The 24627-nt window shown below is 42.0% G+C and overlaps 1 protein-coding gene across 5 annotated transcripts in view; it reads right to left on the bottom strand.

The window, feature by feature from the left end:
* Window positions 1-24627, bottom strand: part of dlg3 (discs, large homolog 3) — a 132386-nt gene that overhangs the window by 103884 nt on the left and 3875 nt on the right. For 4 of the 5 annotated variants that reach the window (XM_080745518.1, XM_080745524.1, XM_080745520.1 and 1 more), the window contains exons 3-4: window positions 11076-11164; window positions 5046-5156 (exon numbers count right to left, since the gene is read on the bottom strand). In XM_080745518.1, coding sequence (XP_080601644.1) covers window positions 5046-5156; window positions 11076-11164 — 200 coding nt within the window. Of the gene's footprint in view, window positions 1-5045; window positions 5157-11075; window positions 11165-11970; window positions 12023-24627 lie in introns of those variants that run through there. The other variant, XM_080745521.1, reaches the window with a different exon arrangement.

Raw genomic sequence — 24627 nt, 5'->3', positions numbered from 1 at the left:
CATTTCTGCCTGATATCCGATAATCCAATGACAATTGATTGCTGTTATGGCCGATAACCGATATAAACAGATCGATATGATCTCATTCTGTATTTAAAACAATTGCATATAAACACTGAATTTGAAAAAGCAATGCCTCTTTATTTTCCGAAACTAGGGACTAGTGATGCACCGTTATTGAAATGTTGACCCATATCCCAACATAAACAGCTTGAATGTAGTATGTTTTATTTAACAATCTTCCAACTTGTTGACCCTTTTGAAAGCTTCACAAAATACTTTTTCAGGCTTTTATTTGCATTTTTCAACATAATTATTATAAAATAAAATATTGGCTAAAACCAATATATTATTTTGATATCAGTTCGATACCGATAATGTAATTTTAAGGCGATTCATTGCCCATACATAGCAAAGAGAGGAGGTTTTTTTCTGTCCTTTGAACAGCGGAACAGTAGGAATACAATAAATGTATACAAAAGTTACAAAGCATTTAATTACTTGATGCTTTCGAAAAACATTAATAGGGGTTTTTGAGCCTGAACGCAGCTATTTAAACTATTTTGAAAATGTTTTGAACATTTTTTAACAACGATTATGACGATTATGCAAAGAATAACTGCGATCTCAAATAATTGTGACTAGGGGATTATGTAATCGTTGTGTAAATAATGTTTTCATCCATGGCACCCCTGAATGACATTGTTACTTTACAGCACCGTATACATTTCTGTCATATTACAGCATGTACTGTACATACAGTATGTAAATATTTACCCCTAAAATACAGCATGTCACGAGGAAAACTAACAACTGTTTCCAATACTGTATGACAGATTGAACATAACTTTATACTTTTAATGACTTGAACTCCAGTATCCCTATTCTGGTGGAACATTTGGCAAAAACAGCCAATCTACAAGCTCACAACGTGTCGCGCCGCGAAACGTTGTGAGCTTGTAGATCTGAGCTTGTAGATCTGCTTTTTGCATGGGTGCTCAGGCAGGTGTGGTTCCCCAACCTTTTAGCTCAAGACTCAAAAGAGAGCTAAAATGACCCAAACAATCTTTTATTGTCTGAAAATGCAGAATAATAGTAGTACTAGTATTATTATATATATATTTTTTTTTATATATTTTGGGGGCTTTTTCTGCTTTTATTTATAGTTGTAAGTGAAGATAGACAGGAAACGGGGTAGAGATAATAATAATAATAATGAATTGCATTTTTTATAGCGCTTTTCCAAGTGCTCAAGACGCTTTACAATGGTTCATTCATTCATACATTGGGAAGATACAGGGAGAGACATGGAGTAAAGATCGTCTGGGAACGGGAGTCGAACCCGGGATGCCCTGTCTGTCAGGCTGCTTATGTGCATCATACTGTAGGTGCCTGGACCGCTGGACCACAGCCCAGGGCAACTATTATCATTATTATTTTAGCTTTCATAAAAATGGGTCCACAGACCACAACCCCAAAATGGGTCCCCGACCCACTGTTTGAGAAACACCATGACTAGAGCGGGCATTACTGAACATAAGGGAAGTAGGAGAGGACAGAGAGAGAGAGAGAGAGAGAGAGAGAGAGAGAGAGAGAGAGAGATACACGGGGAGAGAAAAACAGTGAGGCAATAATGAAGAGTGTTTGTGTCCATGGTGTGTATGTGAATGCATAATAATCTCTGTGTAATTACCCATTTGCCTCGCCACGCAGAGCCATGCATCAGAAAATGTCTGTGTGCTGTGTGTGTGTGTGTGTGTGTGTGTGTGTGAGTGTGTGTGTGTGGTGTGTGTATACATCGGCGTGTATACTGTGGCTGGGGACACACATGAACACAAGAATGACTGCAAATAAAAGAGAAATGGAAAAAGAAGAGTAGCAATGGGAGAGAGAGATAGATAGATAGAGATAGAGAGAGAGAGAGAGAGAGAGAGAGAGAGAGAGAGAGAGAGAGAGAGAGAGAGAGAGAGAGCGGTCTGTAGGGATGCAGGCGGGGGAGGAATGTGGTTTCCATGGCAACCCCAGGAAGGCTGAGCTCAGTGTGTCCGTTCAGCTCTGCACTGCACCGGCCCTTGCCTCTCTCTCTCTCTCTCTCTCTCTCTCTCTCGTCTCTCTCTCTCTCTCTGTGTCTCTCCTACGCTCTCTCGTTCTCTCTCTTTCTCTTTAACTCACAACAAGCTCACTCCATCGCTCTCTCCCCTCCCTCTCTCCTTTTCCCTGCACCTCCTCAGCTCCATCCATCCATCCATCCATCCATCCATCCATCCATCCATCCATCCTTCCTCTATCGTTCATATAAGAGTGTCGACGCATGTGCACACTCACTCAGTCACTCAATACACATACATGCACGTGTGCACACACACACACACACACACACACACACACACACACACACACACACACATCCAACCCCCCCCCTCGTTATCCACACCAGCTCCTCTCTGAGAGCTGTGGAGTCAAACTGTAGCGTCACCGTATTCTTATGCAGATCTAACATTATCATACCAGCACAGCGATTCCATGACACTACCGAGCCAACCAACCAACCCCCTCACCCACCCACCCACACCAACCCCTTGCCTTGCACTAGTTCTGAGAAGCCAGTGCCCGCGGCGCGTTGCGCTGCCATGTGCCGCCGGGCATGTCGTAACGGGGAAGGCATGTGAACAACTAGGGTCGGGATCTGGAACCCGGAGGCACCGGATCCAAACATTGAGGAACCGGAATCGGTTCCATCACAATTGGAACCGTTTCCGGAACCGGTTTTATCACATTGTTATGTCACACTGGCAGACTTTATGTCTGCTATACAATTACAATACCAGTGGTCCTCAAACGTTTACATTTCAAGGACCACCATAACTCGCATAGTGTACACGGGCTGTGGAAGGCGTGCGTCATAAACATCCGCCATCATTATTTTCAATGAACGTACCCACACCGGTGTCAAACGCACGCCCGCAGGCGCATGTTCACACCTCACCCGCCGCTCTGATACGCCACTATTTTTCAGCGTTGCCACACAATGAAAAATTTGGTGTGTGTTCCCCTTTAGAGACCTGTAAGGGTCCATTTAGAATCCCCTATAGGAATCGTTAAAGGCAACCGGTAAGGAATCGGACCGTTGAGAGGGATCTTTAATGAACCAGGATCATTCAAATCCTAAGGATCCCAACCCTAGTGAACACGTGGGCGTCCCAAGCAATGAGGGCCCCGTGAAGTGTCCTCGTATGTCGCCCCCACATACACATACAGCAGGAGTGACAGGTTGGCCTCTTATCTGCTGCTGCATCTGACGCCACTAGAAATATCTGGACGGATGCACGTGCACGGACGGACTGAGGCAATCTACCCTAAAAACAGAAAGTAGCAGCACTATTCACAAAAGGACAGTCTGTCGACTGTGTAGCCGCTAAGCCGCCACATGCTGCGTTCAATTCTGACTTGGCAAACTCACAAATAGTTAACCAGAGCATGAAATCACTTATGCCCCTATATACTTCATCATACGACAAAGACTGAAAATAGCTGATGTAATTGGGATGCAGGGGTTAATCTGGTTAAATAAAAACAACACTTATTATAGACCATACAGTATGAAAAATGATCACTGTTCCAACCGACAGAATGGAGTCCAGGTCATGTTTATGCTGGTAAGTCAAAGAGTCAAATCCCTGATTGTGATGCTCGGACTGCTATGTGATTTGGTGTGACACACGCGTCACTTGATTATTGGAATGCTGCAAAGGTCACTGGGCTTAATGAAAACCCACTAATGCCAGATGAAGCTAAGGCCACCCTTGTGATGCCTCACCAAGTAGGCAGAGAGAAATGTATATGTGTTTGTTCATTTACAATACCCATTATTGCTTTTCTAATAAATGCATTGCTAAATTAATTATTGGGATTTTGCCCTTAGTCCACACAGAATGTTCATAAATCACTGGCCAGAAAAAAAATAAGACTATAAGCCTTATTTTAACGGCAGAACTGCACCTGCTCACACAGGATGCAGGATAAACAAGAGAAAAAGTGAAGTGAAGAAACAAATCGTCATTGTCGGGCAGAAACCTCGTATCTCCAAGTTTCAAATGAGTACGTTTTTTGGTAAAGCAAAGCTCTGCTTCATCATACAAGACCATCGCACAAAACTAGTGAAAACAGCAGATCTACAAGCACACAACGCCTCGTGATGCGAGGCGTTGTGTGCTTGTAGATCGGCTGTTTTCACTAGTTTAACAAATTTTTTAGATGATAAATACGAAACGGAACAGTTTTGAACATACAAGGTTTCCATCCGACAATGACGGAATGGCACATGGTCTAAAGACGATGTCGGCACAATGTGTTAGTGCCTGCAACACGAAACATGAAATAGTCATAAGAACAAGCTACGCACCGCGTATTTAGGTGGTGGAGAAGCACAGAACGCTATACAAGCAGATAAAAACAAAGTCCTTGTGCATGAAGTGAAAACACATAGGATTTATGGGAGCAGCAACAATAATTTGATATAATGATGTCAGGAGATGCTGGAAAACAAAATCTCCCTGGTCACCACCATTATATATAATATAATGTTCTGTCCACAAGATAATTAGGTATCTAGAGTCGACAACACAGGTGCAAGGTGTGTGTGCGATACTGAAAGAACCTTGTGCAGGGCCGTATAGGGCCCCATCTTGCGCCCTTCCATACTTCTTATGCCTAAACTTGTTAAAATCTTTTGCTATTTTGAAAAACATTTTTAAATGTAGGTCAAATAGACGATCTTTCAAAATAGTAAAAAATCACAAAAAGGTTTAGGCATAGGGGCCAGTCCTAAAGTCCATGCTGCTACTTGGCACAAGCAACTTGTAGTTGGCCACAAGGTAGCACTAAAGGAAAAGCCATGCAGTCGCCAAAATCACTAGGAAAAATCGCATAATTGATTAAAAGATACCTTGTGTATTTTTGTCTCGCTGCTAGTGAGACTTTATTTCAAAGAGAACTTTGCTGAGGGTTCAAGAGAGCCCATGATGGCAACTGTGTTCTTCACTCACCTTGGGCATGTCGACATGGGATCGGCTGACCAGGCAGGACACTTGCTCCACCTTGTGAGGGCTCTTCCTGCAGGTCACTCGAACCCGTGACACACCCTCCTCCTGCTCCTCCTGTTAAGAAAAGAGCCGTAAGCACAGACCCATGGGGTGGCTGTGATAAATCTCAGTGCCATAAAGTTTTAACTTTTTCGTCAGTAACGGGGGTCTCCATATCTTTCCAGCTCATTAGCCAACAGAGAATAGATTTTCAGGTGGGTCACCAATTTCATTCAATTAGGAAAGAGAACCAATTTATCAGGTTCAGTTTTTTTGTTTCTGTTCTAATTCTGTCAGCTGATTTTTTGGTTTCTTCACTTTTTCTCTTGTTTATCCTGGATCCTGTATGAGTTATCTACTCCTAATTGGATGAAAGTGTATGTTTTGTTTACTAAAGAAATTCAGAAATTGGCAGACCCCTGTTACTGAACAACACTCTAGCAATGATTACTATAAGAATATGGATCTGATTAACACGTATTTACAAAACAATATAGCACCTTTAAATGAATATTCAGGATTTTATATCTTGTCATTTATGTGTTGGCCTACAATACTGTACTAGTTTGGCTTGTAACAATGCTACATTAAAATTGGCTTTACTAGTGGTCGGCTGGCCGGCAGACCACTACCGTCACTATGGCTCAGACATAACTATATATAGAGTTCCCATTGCAGCTACACCCAAATATGCTGTGTGTCATGCTGACTGTGACAGCATAATCTTAATGGTAGTCTTCAATCGACAAGAATGCGGCCACAAACACTGGTAGCCAAAGTGCCAACTGTGACAGCATGACATCGGACGCAAACAAACCATGTCGTCATGACAAAAACATAGGACAAAAACAAAAAAGGACGTGTTGTCATGAGTCGGATCTTGTGAGGACAAGAAGCTGATGGGCTATGATTGTGCATGACAAAGCTATGGCCTGTTTGACTCATGGTATATTATTGTTTATTGTGATTATTGGTACCTGTTGCCAGAATTGTATATGTCAGTAATGGGCTTTGCACTGTATATTCAAGTTGTTATTAAAGTTCTATTTGCCCTGTGAATTTTTGTTTAGAAAGCCTAAAAGGCAAACATAAATGTATCATTAAGGTTGGTTTATTAAACTTTGATTGACACTATGATGTCAACAAAAATATAATAATTGTTCGTGACAGCTGTGGGGACCAAATAGATAGACAGAATAAGAGCATAGCTGTGGTGCTTATGCTGTGGAAAGAGCAGGATGCGCCAATAGTGGAAGGCCAGAGAATATTCAATTCAATTTTCAATTCAAAGGAGCTTTATTGGCATGAGAAAACATATGTTTACATTGCCAAAGCAAGTATAAACCCACACAGTTGGAGGTAGGGCCCTCCTGGATCCTCCCAAAAACCTTTAGACCTGGAACGCCTTTCTCTTAGAGATCTTAGTTAGCAGAGTCTGTCTTTTAAATTACTCTTAAAAACACATCTGTATGTATTAAATGTTATTTTTTCTCTCTTGCTGATGTTTGTGCTGTTTTTAACATGTCTGTAAAGCACTTACGAACTATGTTTGGAACAGCGCTATACAAATACAATTCATTCATTCGTTCATTGAATGTGACAATTAATGTTATGAGGGCAAAAATGATCAAAAGTATGTTATGTATGGTATGGCCAAGAATATCTGCACATACCTGGAATTTCTTCTCTGCATTTAACAAATACTAATTATTAGGAGGAGGAGTGGGCTACTATTGAACAGTTCCCAGGGAGCAGTTGGGGTTCAGTGTATTGCTCAAGGACACTTCAACATTAGACAAGAGGATCCATGACTGTACATAGAACTTGGCCACATGAGCCACTGCTGCCCTAAAAAAAAGACAGCACTCACCTCTTGCTCTTCGTCAAACGAGTGAATGAAGTAGATATAGATAATATCATTTATTTTTATTTTTTTCTTACAGTGTGAGAATAGCAGCTTCAGCTGGAGTGTGTAACAGAGGCGCAGAGGGATGTGCCTACCTGAGAGCCATGGAGTTGTTTCCCACAGTTTACAACACAGAGACCTTTAATGGACAGCAGAGGGCAGCATTCAGCGCAGGCCATCACTGATGCAAAGTTAGGATTATAGGGAACCAAAATAAAAAGGTTCTGGCTTACAAAAGAAAAGGGCCTCAGCGCTCTGTATTGTTTTCCTGACAAGAGGTATCCTCTCCCTTGGTTGATCCCTCGCAATTGAACTAAAAGCTTGCCTCGATCTCAGCTTGAGGAACAAGCGGTGTGTGTTTATGTAAACACATTCGTAAGCCTACAGTACATGTGTGCACACAAAATGCACGCACACAAAATGCACACACACACACACACACACACACACACACACACACACACACACACACACACACTCACACTCACACTCACACTCACACTCACACTCACACTCTCACACACACACACACACACACACACACACACACACACACACACACACACACACACACACACACACACACACACACACACACACAGACGCAGGCCATGTGTTGTGTTGTGCAGTGCACACACCAGGCACGCTGATATGGCCACACCCACTGGCAGCAGAGCCTGGGGTGAAAAACAGACTTGGGTCACTATGGATTCTCACACAAACAATCATAATCAGATCAATGTCAAGTGTCGAGGCGGCCTCTTCACCACGAGTGTGGTTTAGGCCTAGGGCTTATAAGGGATTTGACAGCAGCTTGGAGGGGGGGTGTTTTTCCAGAGGTGCCAAGTGAGTTTGGCTGTGACAGCTCCATTCCTAAATGCCAGTGCTGACAGCGGGGTCAACTGGCACTACCTGGACAAGAAGACCTACGCCCCAACTACCAACTCTGTCTAATGGTGCCAGCTATAGCATTCACATATATCGATTGATTGAATTCTTTATTAGTCAGATACTGTATGTAAACAGCACGTGGTACAGTAAGACGTTAAGGCTAAAAGGATAACACAAACAAGCCCTGGGGACAGTCGACAGTGGCGATGTTAAGGTGCTGTGACAGCTACTGATGAATGCTGATGGTGTATATAACATGCCACGCTGCCCACGCATATACCGTACATTGTACTGTACATACGATTTAAATTGTCAATTTGTATAAAATTACTGCCTTTTTTCTTTGCTCTTGTCTCTTTCACTTTACATTTTTTTTACTCTTATGTACCTTGAACACATGCGCGCAGAGATGCACTGACACACATTTAACATTTACAGTGAAATATAGAGTTCTGTCTATCGAAAAAAACTACAAAGGATAACTATAACAACATTATTATAATGACAGTACAGGGCACATTCAAGCATGACATCCGGAGGATGATGCAAACAAAACCATTACTGGATTTGTACAGTTGCATGGTGGAGTTAAACTACTAACAGGCATTTTGTTCAGTGGTCTCCTTCTCATCCCTTCTCTAAAAGGTAGCTATGCTTTACTCTCACCTGCTACTCTGCACCAAATCAGGGAATTTGCAGACTCATTTAATTTCCCTCCCATCTTCCACTCAGGTGACAGCATGGCTAGAATACTGATGAGGAGGACCTCGCTGGGCATCCATTAAGTAGCACTCTCTCTCTCTCTGGTTCTCTCTGTGTGTTTCTACCTCTATCCCTACCTCTACCTCTTGCTTCCCATTGCGACTGCTGCTGCCTCCTAAAAGCCAGGGCTCTGCTTGGGCCATGCGGCCAGCTGGGATGTGGGCAGGGTAGGAGGAGGGGAAGGATCACGAGCCATGCTGCCCCGAATTAGTGGCCAGCCAGGGGTGGATCACAGAAATGCTGGGAGGGGAACTCAGGGCCACAGGGGAAAGATCGAACCACGCTCTCGGTGCATGGTTTGGCCTCACCCCTGCGCTGAGCCTGTGTGACACAGTTTGAACATAAGAGCAAACCTGGCTCCATTGGGCGCATTACGCTGTGAAATCATCGACTAATTAAGCCAATTGCTGAGAGGTGACAATAATTGGCGAAGTGGCATAATTTGCTGTAAGCACTTCCTGTTTCCTGGCATGCAAAATAGATTGTTAATCTTCATCCGGAGCTCTGATTCAAACAAAAATAATGCCACCAAGTTCAGCTTTACATGTCAGCACAATCTTATGTGTTAAAAAAGGCTTCCGATTCCACTTGTTCCGGCAAATTACAGTTCCCCTATTATTATGTTATTACATGTACGTGTAGCAGAGTGGCTCATAGCTTCTGCCTAGCGACCAAAAGCCTTGGGGGAATTCCCTTTAGGCTAGTGGATAAGATGTTGGTTTTTCACACGGGAGACCGTGGTTCAAATCCCAGGCGTTACATATGTATAATTGACTTATTCGGACTGTAAATAATTGATATACTGTAAAACACATAGACATTAAGTGATTGCCTGAGTGAGGAGTTAAAGGTTAAAAATTAGTATTTTCTTTTACTAAATGAACATGTCAGGGCTTGAGTTTCTATCTAATGCTCAAGAGTGATTTATTTTATCCCATTACATAAAATTTCAAACATACACTTCAATTCCTCTGGAGTTCAGATATTGAAGAGAGCGCTTTTCTAATCCTGGTGCTAAAACCAAGCCAGAGAGAACATTCATATTCACTTAATGGGTTATAGAAATCAGCCAACTCTTTGGCTATAGCCTGGTTCACACTGCAAGTCATCAGTATATGCCCATATATGGGCATGCCCCCTTTTGTGCCCATAGATGGTGCTGACTGATTTGTTTGCGTGATGCCATGACGACACATTGAGCTTATAGAAATACACTCCACATTTGGGGGCGTGGCTGCAATGAGAACCCCTTATTGCGACCGTCAGGTCGCAGTTTAGTATCAAAACCTCCACCGGCCGTCCGTCCGTCGGTCGGTCACACGTCACACCTTTGCCCTGCTCATATCTCCGCATCAGTATGACATCACACCGTACACAAATGACCCTTATATAAGACCGGCATTATCTACCGACAGATTAGTAACAAGATGTCAAAATCGTCTAGTATGGTTATAGCTGAGTCATAGTGACTGTCCTATAGTGACGTCTGTTGACATCATATCACCACCTTTTTACACAAACTGTTTTCGGCATAAGTATGAAGTATGAATTTCCTGGGTTAAATATTCTGACTGACCTGTAGTGTTAATTTTGACCGGAATTTTTTATTACGTTTGAGCATAGTCTTTTGTATAAAATTCAGTTTAGTCATATTTTAGTCCCCTGAAATGGTTTACCTGTGGTGTCTAGTTTTACTTGACTAAATATCGTAAGATTAAAAAAAGACTAAAATGTATTTTTTTTGGCCGCCCGTGATGGCACCCAAATGGCTGATTTTCATTTGGCTGCATGCCGAAAATAGCTGATCTACAAGCTCACAATGCGTCATGCTGCGACGCTGGTCTGTGACACCTGCATGCACCCATGAAGACTTGTCTTAGTTCTACTGTACTCCACTAGCCCGCCTTAACATTTTAGTCTAGTTTTTATTTGTTGACGACATTGGCAATATATTTTTGTTTTACCATTTAGTGTTAGTCAGTGAAAAAAGGCAGTCGACAAACATTTTTCGTCATAGTTCGACGATTCAACACTGCTGACCTGTACTAATTAAAAGTCTGGTTGACTTCATCAGACTAGTCATCACCAACGAGCATTCTAGTGACTTAACTATTAGTCATGCCCCCCCGTGACCCTCAATCTTTTTGTCTTTATATTTCTCTCCCAGTTGAAGTGGTTCCCAAACCTTTTAGCTCAAGACTCAAAAGAGAAATTAAGACTTTTGCCCGGAACCCAACTAGTGAAAATAGCAGATCTAAATAATGTTTTCATTCATGTAAATTATTAGATTATTTCATTTTATTCATGAAATACTTCAGAAAAATGTTGCAAATGTTTTCAATTGATGAAAAGTTGTGATTGAACAGAAAAACTGTGTTGTAGACAGTCAATCAACATATTTTCTCTTCTGTCAATATGAAGTGAAGTGAGCATACCTCCGACGCATTCTGCACAACGTCTTCTTCCTTCACAACATCAAGTTCCGTGTTCGATTGTAAGGTCACCTCGTAACACTCCTGGATATCTGCAAGGGGGGACAATATGTATATCTTTTATTTACTTTTTCCCAATTGTCTTGGAAGCATAATTATTGAAGCATATAGTAAATAGTTAAAGCATGGGTTTTCCTGAGCAAATATTTAACAGAAGAAAATAAACCACAATAATACTTAGACATAAACTGATGTTTCTTCTTTAGTGTTGCCCTGAGGTTCACATGTGGGGGTGGGACATCTGCATAGGAGATCCGTCTACACGGTTCTTAAGAGCCATTATCTTGCTGCTCAACAATGTGACTCAGGCTCTGGCTAAGGACTTCTTCACTGTCAACACAAACTGCAGCAATTCAGTCTCTTTGCGAGCTGAAACCAACCAACACTTTACATAACCAGTTCAATGGCTGTTTAATAAATCATTGCATAATAAAATAATTTGTCTGAATCTTATAATTTCTTTCAGAACAGTGAAAAAAGAAAATCATCAGTTAACTAAAAATGTATAAGCTATAGCTGAATAAAACAGTATGAAACAAAAAGAACAAACAGCAGGGCACACTCAAAACACTGTGCAGAATTTAATGCAAGCTTTCCATGTGCAGTTTTGTGCACTTCTGTAGGCATAGAAGTGAATGCAGCAGTACATAAGGGTTAGAGCTTGATTGCTAATGTTACCTGTGTCCAACATAACGGTGACTAGAGACTAGTGGCAAGAGTAATCCACCCCTCTGTATAAAAAAGCAAACAAATTGGAACCGGGCAGCTACCGCCCTGTTTCCATCCTTTCATCCATTGTTCCATTTCAAAGGTTATAGACCAACAGATCAGCAGTTACCTCACAGAACGAAAGCTGCTGTTTGGATTCCAATCTGGCTTCAGAACATCCTACTCCATTGACACAGGTCTACTACTACACTATCAAACGCGAAGTAGACTTGGGCAAATACTGTGGCATTGCAATTCTGGACCTCCAAAAGGCATTTGATACTGTAAATCATTCAATTCTACTGAACAAGCTGGAGCCGAATCAGCCGATTGGTTTTGATAACACATCTGTAAACTGGATGAACTTGAGGGAAGAGAACAAGTGGTTGATGTCAATGGAACACCACTCTGAGCTAACGCGGACATTATTTGTATGCCGGTGGATCTCTCCGGGTCCTCCGACGTCTCGAAATGACGCAGAGGGACATGACTCCTGCTGCTGTCCGCTTTGAGTAAATGAGAAAGTGATCCGCGGTGGAAAACAAGTGATAAATCATAGCGATTTTATCATTATAATGGATAAGCCTAAACAAAACAGTTCACATGAACAATACTGATGTAAAATAAGATATCTGAACGGCTACATTTACACTGTCCTCGTCCCTCCCAGTGAACTGTGGGGTTCCCCAAGAAAGCGTACTAGGGCCGTTACTGTTCCTTCTATACATTAATGACATGAACGCAGCCTGTAACTGCAATTAGTTCTTGTTTGCTGATGACTCAGCACTCCTGGTCTCAGGCTAGGACAAAATCCAAGTTGAGGAAACCCTGAATTCTGAACTCAGCAGAATCCGCACTTGGCTTTCTGATAACTGATAACAAAAGTCATTACACTTTGGTAAAACAGAATCGATTATTTTTGGGTCCAAAAATACCCTTTGCAATGCAAATAATTTCAAGGTCAGAGTTGACAACGCAATCTCAAGCAAATAGAAGTTACCTTTTTGAACTGTATCCTTTACAACAAAAAAAAGTGAAAAAATGCTATCAAAAATAAATAAATAAAAACCGCTAAACAAAGGGTATTTATGAACAGATTTGATGCCATTGAGTAAATTATTATTTTTTTCTTCAGAAATTCAGGTTCGGTGCCATTGAAGAGTATGTCCCTTAATTAATTGATCTATTCATTGTTTTATATCAAATCGCAGTCTCATGAAGCCCAGAGATGGATGTATCCTGGCTTCTACTCCCGGGTTTGTATCGCTCGCTGGGAGGCACTTTTTTCCAACGGACCGTGGCTACGCGGCGGACCGTGGCTACGCGGCGGATCGTCGTGGTAACAATTCTTCTTTTCTGGGTGAAAGCGGACACCCACGTTCGATGATATAGCAGCGTGAATGTGCACAGCGTGAAGTCCATGAACGCACTTGTGGCTTCCGAAGTTCCGTGGGTCTTCAAATAATAAAGTACAATCAATGGAAACTGTCTACCGACCTGAATTAAAAATTCAGTGCCATTGAAGAGTACAGTCTGTCAATTTGTCTATTCATTGTTTTATATTAAATCGCGGTCTCCTGAAGCCCGGAGTTATGCAGGAACTCAAGTTTCCCATGATGCTTTGGGCTGATATAAACATCTGCATATCAGCTTCCGCATTCACTCCCATTCAAGGAAATACAGAGTGGATCTATCTCGGATTCTACTCTCAGATTGTGCCCATCGTCAGGAAACGCTTTTTTTCAACGGGCTGTAACTAAGCGGGCCGTAACTTTCACACAGAATCAAAGGTTTTATGGTCATGATTCACCAGGATCTTGGATGGCTTGATTCTAGGCTCAAAATAATTGATATAAATATTTTAGAAAATCTCTATGGAAAAAATGAATGACATCAGTAAACCACGCCCCCTGCTATGCTGGAGTGGCAGCAGACCTGCATTCCTAGTGAACAGCCTTAGACACATGTGTCTACTGAGACAGGGAACACCAATACGATGACATTATTTACAATAGGTACATGTAAAGTAAAACGCACAAACACACAAAAGAGAAATGCTAGTAGTCATCACATCAGCATAGTAGAGAATTGTATACCCAGTATATTGTTCTTTAAAGCCTCCTACAGTACATAATTAAGATGTTTACGAGGCATTGATGGAGAGACAATACGCTGTTCATAGTACAGGACCCCTGTTTTCCCACACACTACATCACCATTTTTTAATAAAAGTTCATTTTTCTTTGCTGTTTTCCCGGCCTTCTCCACGATCTGATCACTGCCTCTCAGGTCATTATGTGGCCATGTCCCGTGGTCACCTATTGTATTGATGAGTGGCAGCCGTTTGATGAGAACGCAGGGGGACAACGTTGCTGCATGTCACACACAGGCCCCCCCCTTTTCTGCACTTTTGACATAAAGAGGTTGCTGTTCTCATTCTCGGGCAGTAGTAGAGTGGAACAACTTCCCCAAAGTTCAATGCTGGGACAGGGCAGGCTGACAGAAACAATAACTGTGAAGGATGCGTCTCTTTTGTGAACTGTACTAACTTGATTAGAAAAGACCCCAGCCAGCCATGGACTGTTTCACATTCTACTGCATGGCAAGCGACTCCGACATCTTTACATAGAGGAAGCAAGCACAACTCCATTTCTCTTCTCTTCTCTGGACAATTTTACCAGGGCCACGTCGGGAACGTAACTTTAAACAAGAGAATACCAGCACTCACAGAACTGTCATTTAAGGCACTTTTATTATATATAAGTTGGCACGCCGCAGAGTAAACAACGTACGCGTTTCGGCGTGAAGTCACCGGAAAGTGTCACATTATAGAGTCCGCAGTATAAAGACTTTTCCCGTGTCTGTGTAGACGCTCCCAACCTCAGACCAACTTATACCCAAGCACAGTCATAAAGCAAATTCATACAGCTCAAAATTCCATTCATTATACATAGAGTATCAGAGTAAATCCAAAGAATATCAATTACAATAATTATACATAGAGTATCATAGTAATTCCATAGAATATCAGAGTACTTTGGGAAAATCCAAGGGAACACTTAATGAAACAAGTACTAAAGTTCTATACAAACTACACTAAAGCCCCTTTTCCACAGACCCCTCTCCACACCACTCCACTTGTGCCAGGTTTTCCACTACAAGGACCTGGGTAGAGTGGTGTGAAAGTGGTACTAAACATGGTACTAAAAAGTATCCAGTCTAGAGTAGGTCTGAGCTAGGCCAAACAGGGCCAAACACTTCATAATGACTGATCACTCACTGACTTTTCATTTAGACCACCAGGATATAGTTACAATACATGATAATAGATTCTATTGTGTTATAACCACTATTATAATCTATTATAGTGTATTATAATTATCATAGTAATACATTAATACTTTATAGTGTATTATAATCACAGTTATAATCCATTATAGTATATTATAATTTAGGATAGTTGTAATACAAATGTATATTGTATTATTATCACAGTTAAAAGGGTCAATTTGTTTCTTACCGATAGGGGTACTTTTGTGTAATGGAAAATGTAGATATTTTTATGTGGTGCGGTGTGGTGTGGTGTAGTGTGGTGAGGTGTGGAGCTAAAGCTGCAGTCGAAAATGGGCTTAAGTAAGGCCCATCTGGTCGAGTCCTTAAAAAGGAAAGGTAAGTTTTGGGACTTAGTAATTTTTCCTAAAAAAAAGAAGCGACTCCGACATCCAGGCCAAGGGCAGTAGTCTCCAAAAACGTGAATCCCCCCTGACTGGAAGCTGTGTGTTTGTGCAATGCACCTGAGCATGCATGTATGTGTGTGTGCATGCATGCATGCATGCATGCATGCGTGCGTGCGTGAGAGCGTCTCCCAAAAAGGCACCATGAGAACAAAAGTGTAAGAATGGGGCATGTGACTCATCATCCAGTGTACTGTACAGCGGTGTCTGACTGTGGAGGAGTAAAGCTGTGCGTGGGAAAAGGAGTTTGCTGCCCCGCTGACTAAAGAGCAACCTCACTTACACAAGCACATGCACACACATACACGCAAAAACCTTGTATCTCCATATTTATTTATATATATATTTTTTTTCCGTAAATGAATGGCATAATTCATCATGCGACAGTGTCGCACACTAGCCTCATAAACCACTAACTTCCGGTACCACTAACTTACATACAAGGTTTCCACCTATAGTCTAGTAGCCAGCCCATAGAGCCCCATTGTGAACCCGGACATTTTGAGTACCCTAAAGTTTTATGTTAGAAATGTTGAGTATGGGTCCCCATCATGTAGAAACTGCCGGATGCTAACTTGTATATGTTGAGCAATTTGCATAATTAGCACAATTAGCTTTAATTAGCATAATCACCTATAATAATGCATAATATGTCAAAAACTGATTGGCTGATTTGAACAATATTGGAGTGGTTTTGGGGGTTATTGAGGATGCTGAATCCATTTCTGGCATTTTCTAAATTCAAAATGGCCGCTTTAAACCGTAAATGGCCATATACCAACTTAAAGTGGGATGATTTTGATAATTTTTTGTTGATTTTCCAAATGATGAAGTGACTATTTTTGCTAGGCTATTGTGGAAGTCATTGTTCTAATCGACCCTGGCAAGTGACCCTGGCAAAGACACTGGTGATGAAGATGAGCCACCAGCTGTTGATGTGCTTTCTTCCTCTGTGGAAAGCCAGGAGGTGGTTCAAGAGGAACTGAAGAAAATGCAGGCAGAGCAAGATGCCATGGTCAGCGGCTTAGCAGAAGACTCGGCTGTCTTGGAGAAGCCCAAGCTGAGCGGAGTGGTGCAAGAGCCACTGACAGAGTGGTTCAAGAAGAGCCACTCAAAGAAACCTGCTGCATCTAAAACACCAAAGAAGGTGGTGGCAAAGAGGCCTGCAGCCAACAAGAAGCCTGCTGTCAAGATGGTATTAGCTAAAAGCTCAAAAGAGCTGAAGAAAGGAAGATGGCAGAGCTCAAGAAAGAGGAGGAAACTCAGGAAAGGAAAATGGGAGAGCTCCAGAAAGAAAAGGATAAAAGCAGAGGACACCTGAGGTCGCTGACTCCTCACCCCCTCTCTCAAATCTTCCTTTTGTAAAAGTTCAGATTTAAACTAATTTTGAGTTTGTTTTTTGTAATATTGAACATTGCCTGAGTTAGCCTATTTCCTAAAAGGGTTTTTGTATTTTGATTTTCTTTTGATTCATGGCTCTTTGTATTTTTAGTTTTTGAATTGCTCTGTATCCTGCCAGTAGCAATTGGGGGCGGGTGTAAGAGCCATTTGAGGCATCTTAATATGTAGGCCTAATTGATGATGTCATGGCAGGGCTGGGTCAAGGCCTTGGTTGCCTGGGTTACTGCCAGGTATTTAACTCTGTCCCTAATGAGCCTCAGGTGTTGCTTTTTCCGATTTTCTGAAAATCCCCAAGTTCAACTTTTCTGCATCTACCAAATTTTGCAATTTCGTCAGTTATTTCATCAGATGTTGGATTCTGGCCACTCCACTCATAGCCAAAAATTATCAGCTGACGCTTGAACCTGTCGGGGTCGTTAGCTTTTTCGTTGTTCACTTCTTTGAATCGAGTTTCTGCTTCTTCCGCTCGACAAACTGTCCAGCGCCTTTTCCAACGTCTTAACCCATGGTGTGTCAGTAGGGAACAGCCCGTACCGTATGGTATTCTTGTCAAGCATTGCCTTTTCTGCACTCTCTCTGCTGGAGAAATTCAGCGTGGCCATCAGACATTTAGAAGTTCCTTTTAACGTCTTCAAATTCATAACTTGGATGAGTAAGTGGCTTATCGCAGTCTTTGAAAAGTTCAGAGACTTTCCCTTGATCACAAGCAATGTCCTTCTTCAATGATGATGACCGTTCAAAACCAATGGCCAACACAGGAAAGGTCTGACCTCTATTACGCTGTTCGGTTTTTTCCAGGTGCGTCTGTGGCTTTGGGCTGCCTGGCTGACAAGGGCTCGGCTTAGTCTTGCGTGGCTGCGTGACAGGTTCAGTTGTTCCCGGGTGCCTGGTTGTGAGGTGGGGGGGAAGAGGGGGTACTTGCTTTTGGCATGGTTCATTAACTTGATGGTCGGCAACCAAACTTGCAACCATGTCTCAGCAGCTGCAGCCGGCAGGTAACAGCCGTCCAGCGTCAACTCACTACGCACTTCTCCCTTATAAAGAAGGTATGCTCTAAGTGGGCCATCTGTAACTCCATGGGCTGCAAGATTCACCTGGTGGTGGCCATCTTTCTTCTTTGTGAGGACGACGGGGACATAATAGTCCCCTAATGTTTTGAAGAGGTCCTCTACTCCTGGGAGGTCTTCGTAGTCTCCAGCCAACAGGAGAACAGGGCCATCGAGCTCCCCGAGTTTGAAACTGTCCTGGCCTTCCATGGAGACCCAACAATTGTGGCACTAGTGCAGCAATGGCTTCTTGCGTTCGCGTGGAGAATTCTTTTCTCAAATCCTGGAAGCGTTTCTTCAAATCCTGAGCAAATTGGAGGTTGTGGACCACTTCCTGGGAATTTGCTAAAGCATCCATCTGTTCTCTATTCAGGTCCTGAATCTTCTCTCGATTTTTCTCTTGAATTTCCGTTTTCTTCACCAGGGTGCGAATCTTCTTGTCCAGAGCATTTTCCATGGCCTCAGAAAGACTCCTAGATCCCAACTCTGGACTGGCAGACGGGGCAGCATTTTTGCCAACCATTGCTGAAGGCATCTTTGGCAGGTGGGTCAGCCCGCACTCAAAAGAGCTGAAGAAAGGAAGATGGCAGAGCTCAAGAAAGAGGAGGAAACTCAGGAAAGGAAAATGGGAGAGCTCCAGAAAGAAAAGGATAAAAGCAGAGGACACCTGAGGTCGCTGACTCCTCACCCCCTCTCTCAAATCTTCCTTTTGTAAAAGTTCAGATTTAAACTAATTTTGAGTTTGTTTTTTGTAATATTGAACATTGCCTGAGTTAGCCTATTTCCTAAAAGGGTTTTTGTATTTTGATTTTGTTTTGATTCATGGCTCTTTGTATTTTTAGTTTTTGAATTGCTCTGTATCCTGCCAGTCGCAATTGGGGGCGGGTTTAAGAGCCATTTGAGGCATCTTAATATGTAGGCCTAATTGATGATGTCATGGCAGGGCTGGGTCAAGGCCTTGGTTGCCTGGGTTACTGCCAGGTATTTAACTCTGTCCCTAATGAGCCTCAGGTGTTGCCAGTGGCAGAGGCGAAACAGTTTTTGACTGTGATTCATGTGCTGGGGTCTGTTAAGAGCGTTTTGTTTGTTCATTTATTTACTTATTGATTTGTATGCTGAAAGTATAGGACCTAGGCTACAGAGAAATAAATACAATGTATGCACTCAAAGGAAATGTTTGGACTTCAGTTATTATGAGCACACGTCTGAACTCCCTCGGCAACCAGTAGCACCCAAGTATAGGACTTGGCCACTACAATGCCTTATTGTTCAGACCAAGATTTATAATTAACAAAAAGGCACACATGGACACTAATGGATGCGGCTTCATAGCCTATTTGGAAAATTTGAATTTTTAAGCTATGGAACAACAGCCATGGTCCATAGAATAGGCCTCGCCTATTACAACTAGCCTGGTTAATAAACCAGACTGCACAACACCACCCCCCTGTTGGTAGTGGTGGTGTTGTGTAGTCTGGCCCTTCACATTAAATAAGCTTTTTCCACCAGCCCTCAGAGAGGGCGAGCCAATCAGGGCTGTAGGCTTGGGCCACGTGGTGGGTGGTGGCCTGGTTCAAAACCATTCAGCCAATCAGGCGAGTCTGTGTGTATTCAAACACATTCCCCCCTCCACTCTTATTACAGACATCAAACAGATTGTAGTCTTTGATGCTTTCAGTGACTAACGAGCTATTGACACTTGTATGGCTCAATCAATTACAGCAGCTCACAAGCCCTTTGAAGTTCAGAGGGAGCAATTAAGAGCAAGTCAACTTAACATTTTTTTAAACCACCCCCTGCCCGCCCCCCAGAAGTGGAATGTCTGCCCGAAATCTCAGACTCTCTTCCCAAAACGAAGTGTGTGATAGAGTCTGACGCTTGCAGTCAGGCTATATTACAACAGCAACAGATATCTTACAGCACAGCACCGCCAAAGTTGATATTCGTTGCTGACTCTGACTACTGTGTGCAGCCTGCACTTGCGGGGGAGAGAGGAGCGCTTCAGCTCTGACTGAGCACACTGACACCACATACAGTAACCCCCTGGCTCCACTGCAGCCATCGAGCATCATGTCAGCGCCAACGCTGAGAGCGTTCCCTTTTTAATTAATGAAGGGTGCTCCACTGGCTGCGATCGGTTGCCGGCGTCGGACGCCCAATTCGCCCCTGTTCCTTTTTTGATGCAGTCCGACACCGGCACGACGCCGTCTTTTTGGTGGAGCCCTGGGATAAGGGATGATCAGGACAGGCATCACGCATGCTCGCATGCCGATGTCAATGATGCCGTGATTATTTAAGCGGAGCAAATACATATTACCCTAGGGCTCCACCAAAAAGACGACGTTGTGCCGGCGTCGGACAGCGTCAAAAACCTAACAGGGGCGATTATCTAGTACTGTCAAATGAAAAAGAAAAAGCATTTGGTCCTACTGATACAGTAGATATCCAAGCCCAAAACAGACATACTGTATGTCCTTTCATAATAGGGTTCTAAAACTATGCCAAGCTAAACTAGCTAAACTACGCCACAGAAAGCACAGGCCTCACCTAACCTTATTTCACATTTAAGTACTAGGTTATAGTCTAGTAGCCAGCCCATAGAGCCCCATTGTGAACCCAGACATTTTGAGTACCCTAAAGTTTTATGTTAGAATTTAAATGTTGAGTATGGGTCCCCATCATGTAGAAACTGCCGGATGCTAACTTGTATATGTTGAGCAATTTGCATAATTAGCACAATTAGCTTTAATTAGCATAATCACCTATAATAATGCATAATATGTCAAAAACTGATTGGCTGATTTGAACAATATTGGAGTGGTTTTGGGGGTTATTGAGGATGCTGAATCCATTTCTGACATTTTCTAAATTCAAAATGGCCGCTTTAAACCGTAAATGGCCATATACCAACTTAAAGTGGGATGATTTTGATAATTTTTTGTTGATTTTCCAAATGATGAAGTGACTATTTTTGCTAGGCTATTGTGGAAGTCATTGTTCTAATCATTTTGTGTGGATTGTCTATATTTGGCTTTTGAAATGCAGATAATGTATAAGCATATAAATAACCACATTTATAATTTAATTCATAATCAAAATCAACAAAAAAGTATCAAAATCATCCCAATTTAAGTTGGTATATGACCATTTACGGTTTAAAGCGGCCATTTTGAATTTAGAAAATGTCAAAAATGGATTCAGCATCTTCAATAACCCCCAAAACCACTCCAATATTGTTCAAATCGTCCTACCAGTTTTTGACATATTATCCATATAGGTGATTATGCTAATTAAAGCTTATTATGCAAATTATGCAAATTGCTCAACATATATAAGTTAGCATCCGGCAGTTTCTACATGCTGGGGACCCATACTCAACATTTCTAACATAAAACTTTAGGGTACTCAAAATGTCCGGGTTCACATTTTGTCTACTAGACTACTAACATTGATGATACTATATGTAGTAGAAAAGCAGGGACACAGATACAAAGAGAGAATTTTGATGTGCACTTTCTGTAACAAAGTCTTTACAGTGCTCAGTATATATATTATATAAAAAAAGAAAAACAACATAAATAGAGAAAGGTAAGGCTGTCTCTCACAATTATTTGAGATACTGTAATCGTAATTTGTTAGCCATTTTTACTATTTTGGAACATTCTTGAAAGTATAAAGTTATTAAATGCATGGCCCGTTTTGGCCATAGCACATTATTCATTTTGATTATTGATACCGGTCATTAGTAATTTCTTTGTATATCGTTGCTGTCGGTTAGAAACCTCTTTACTTCATATTTTAACTTTAATGCTGTCACCCAAAAGCATCAGAAGTAGCAAATATACAAGCTCCAAACATGGCGCGAAACAACACATTCTGAGCTTGCAGATCTGCTATTTTTGCTATTTTTGAATTTGAATCCTGAAAATTAACCGTTTGGGTTTTTGGACATATGAGGTTTCCACGCAACAGAGACGATGCTCAATATTACAAAGCCCACAAGAACCAAAAACACAATTGAACCATTCATCAACATTTTTCGTACGACAAAAAATCGTCAACTAAAAGGCCCTACAGACAGGCCTACAGACAGACACAGGACAATCTGGCATTGTGTTCACCCTACACTGTATAATCCTGACAGTGTCAGTTAACTCTGAGAGGGTAAACAATTGATACTTTTCACACTGAATTAAATTGGCACTCACACTTACAGTGTGACCAACCCTAGGCATACTAGTAACAAACTAATTGCACAAAATATGAGCTTTGAAACAAACGATACACCTACTGCTATTAATGTTATTTGTATTGCTTGTCTAACTAAGCTGACTACTAGAAAAACTAGAGCAAGTATTTTTGTGGGGGTGGGGTGAGGGGGATTTGTGGTCCTGGCTGAGTTATTGCTGAGTAGCGCTATGTCATTACTTGTTACATAAAGTCCATTGTTATTTTATGGACAATTAAGTTTATAGCTTAGCGTGAATCACCCTATGATGTATCTTACACTGCCACACTGTGAATTGACCTTGTTAGTGTACTACTTTAGCACGCTTAAATTCTGAGACATAGTAATGGAACAATACACTGGCCGCAATGGAAATCTAGAAGTATCCTCATGAGATTCTAAAGCATGAATCAGCATGATGAGCAGTTAGCAAACGTAAGTAGGAGATTAGCACGTTTGTTCACAATGTTAGAAATAACTACAGTAAGTAAGTACACTGTAAGCCTATTGGCAGAGAACAACAAGCTCAAACACAACAGTGTACTATTGCTATATTTATTATACATTCTTGGTTTTCTTGACATAGGTCTAGCTGGTGATGGAAATGGAACCTCAAGCATGGTATTTGAAAAACAACAACAATCTATTGAGATGACAGAAAACAGTTTAAGTTCAAGTACTGTATTAAGTCGGTTAAAGAATAGAAAAAAGGGAAGTTCTAGGCTAGCATGAGGCACATTTGCAAGATTTGCTCTTCTGTGGCACCTTGCATACAACTAACACTTCATTTACATGGTCCATCTATTCTTAGAATAGCTAACACAATAGAAAAGAGTGCTCACTCAGCACATGAGGTGCAGAGTTTTTGACAGAAATCACAGTCATACAAAACCAGTATGGAAACATTTTTTCCCATCTCCAACTTAAAAAAAGAAAAGGAAAAAAAGGAAAAAGAAAAAAGAACACTATGCACTATTCCAGCCCTCAAAGACCACATAAATTCCAGGCCATGCAACAGAAAAACAGAAACCCATATTTTCAGAGTCAGAGTTGTGGGTCCTTTCCTAGAACTTCTCCCTGGTCAACAAATACTTTGTACACAGTATGTGTGTGTGTGTGTGTGTGTGTGTGTGTGTGTGTGTGTGTGTGTGTGTGTGTGTGTGTGTGTGTGTGTGTGTGCGCGCGCGCGCGCGTGCCCTCCTTTATTTGCCATGTACCTACCTAATCAAGGGGATTGGAATCATCACTTGATTGCCTGCCTGGGTGAATCACACACCAAAAAAAGAGGAAAGTGCCTCTGGTACTTTACATGATGACAAGCAACCCTCATTAAAATAAAACATTCAGGAAAAACTGGGTCACAATTAAAGGGTCCTCACCAGGGCAAACAATTCACCCCCACTTTGTTACACCAATCTTGCCATTGAAAGCTAGCCTAGAACCTAATTGGTTGTTTGAATGTGTGTGTGTGTGTGTGTGTGTGTGCGTGCGTGCGTGCGTGCGTGCGTGCGTGCGTGTGTGGACAGGTTTATATTACTTTGTGAGGACCAAATGTCCCCACAAGTATAGTAGAATTGGAGAAATAGACATTGTGGGGACCAAATAGTATAGGTCCCCACAACGGTTAGGGTTAGGGTAAGGGTTAGGGTTAGGTTTAGGGTTAGGGTTTGGGTTAGGGTTAGGGGTTAGGGGTTAGGTTTAGGGATAGAGGTTAGGGTAAGGCCACAGGAAATGAATGGAAGTCTATGTAATGTCCCCACAAACGATGAAAACTAAGCGTGTGTGTGTGTGTGCGTGCGTGTGCGTGCGTGCGTGCGTGCGTGCGTGCGTGCGTGCGTGCGACCCAGGTCCCTGTCGCCACCCGTTGCCTCTCGCGTCATGTTTGTATGTTGGGGGGGACAAAGGGATGAGTGCACAGTTAAGGCAACCTTTGTTCCTGACTGTGCAACCATGCAGACACACAATCTAGTCGTCAGCTCGCCAACTTCCCACACAACATGAAACACTTCCCACACTTCCCATAGTGCTGCTTCAAAGTCACTGCCATCTCTTTCACATGTGTTTGGCTCAGGATGCGTCTAATGGCTCTCCTGAAGTTAAAATATCACACATTCTCACCATAATTATTATACATACAGTATATACTATTTATATAACACATAAAATAGCTTCTGCCAAAACACAAAGATCCTGTCACCAACAGAAAGAGAGAAGCTTACTTCATTTTTACGGGGACAAGTTGCTCTTCTACTGTCCAACACTAGGAGAGCAACCGTGGCAACGCTGCTACATATATGACCAGTCCACATGACCCCAAAGCTTGCATGTGAAGGCAAACAACAGTAGGATAACAGGATGAGAGATGTTTGCATAGCACT

The sequence above is a fragment of the Nannobrachium achirus genome, assembly GCF_963921795.1.
Source record: "Nannobrachium achirus genome assembly, chromosome: 17".
In the NCBI taxonomy this organism is placed as follows: Eukaryota; Metazoa; Chordata; class Actinopteri; order Myctophiformes; family Myctophidae; genus Nannobrachium; species Nannobrachium achirus.
Note: the sequence above shows the minus strand (reverse complement) of the source record. Positions and strands in the feature narration are given on the sequence as shown.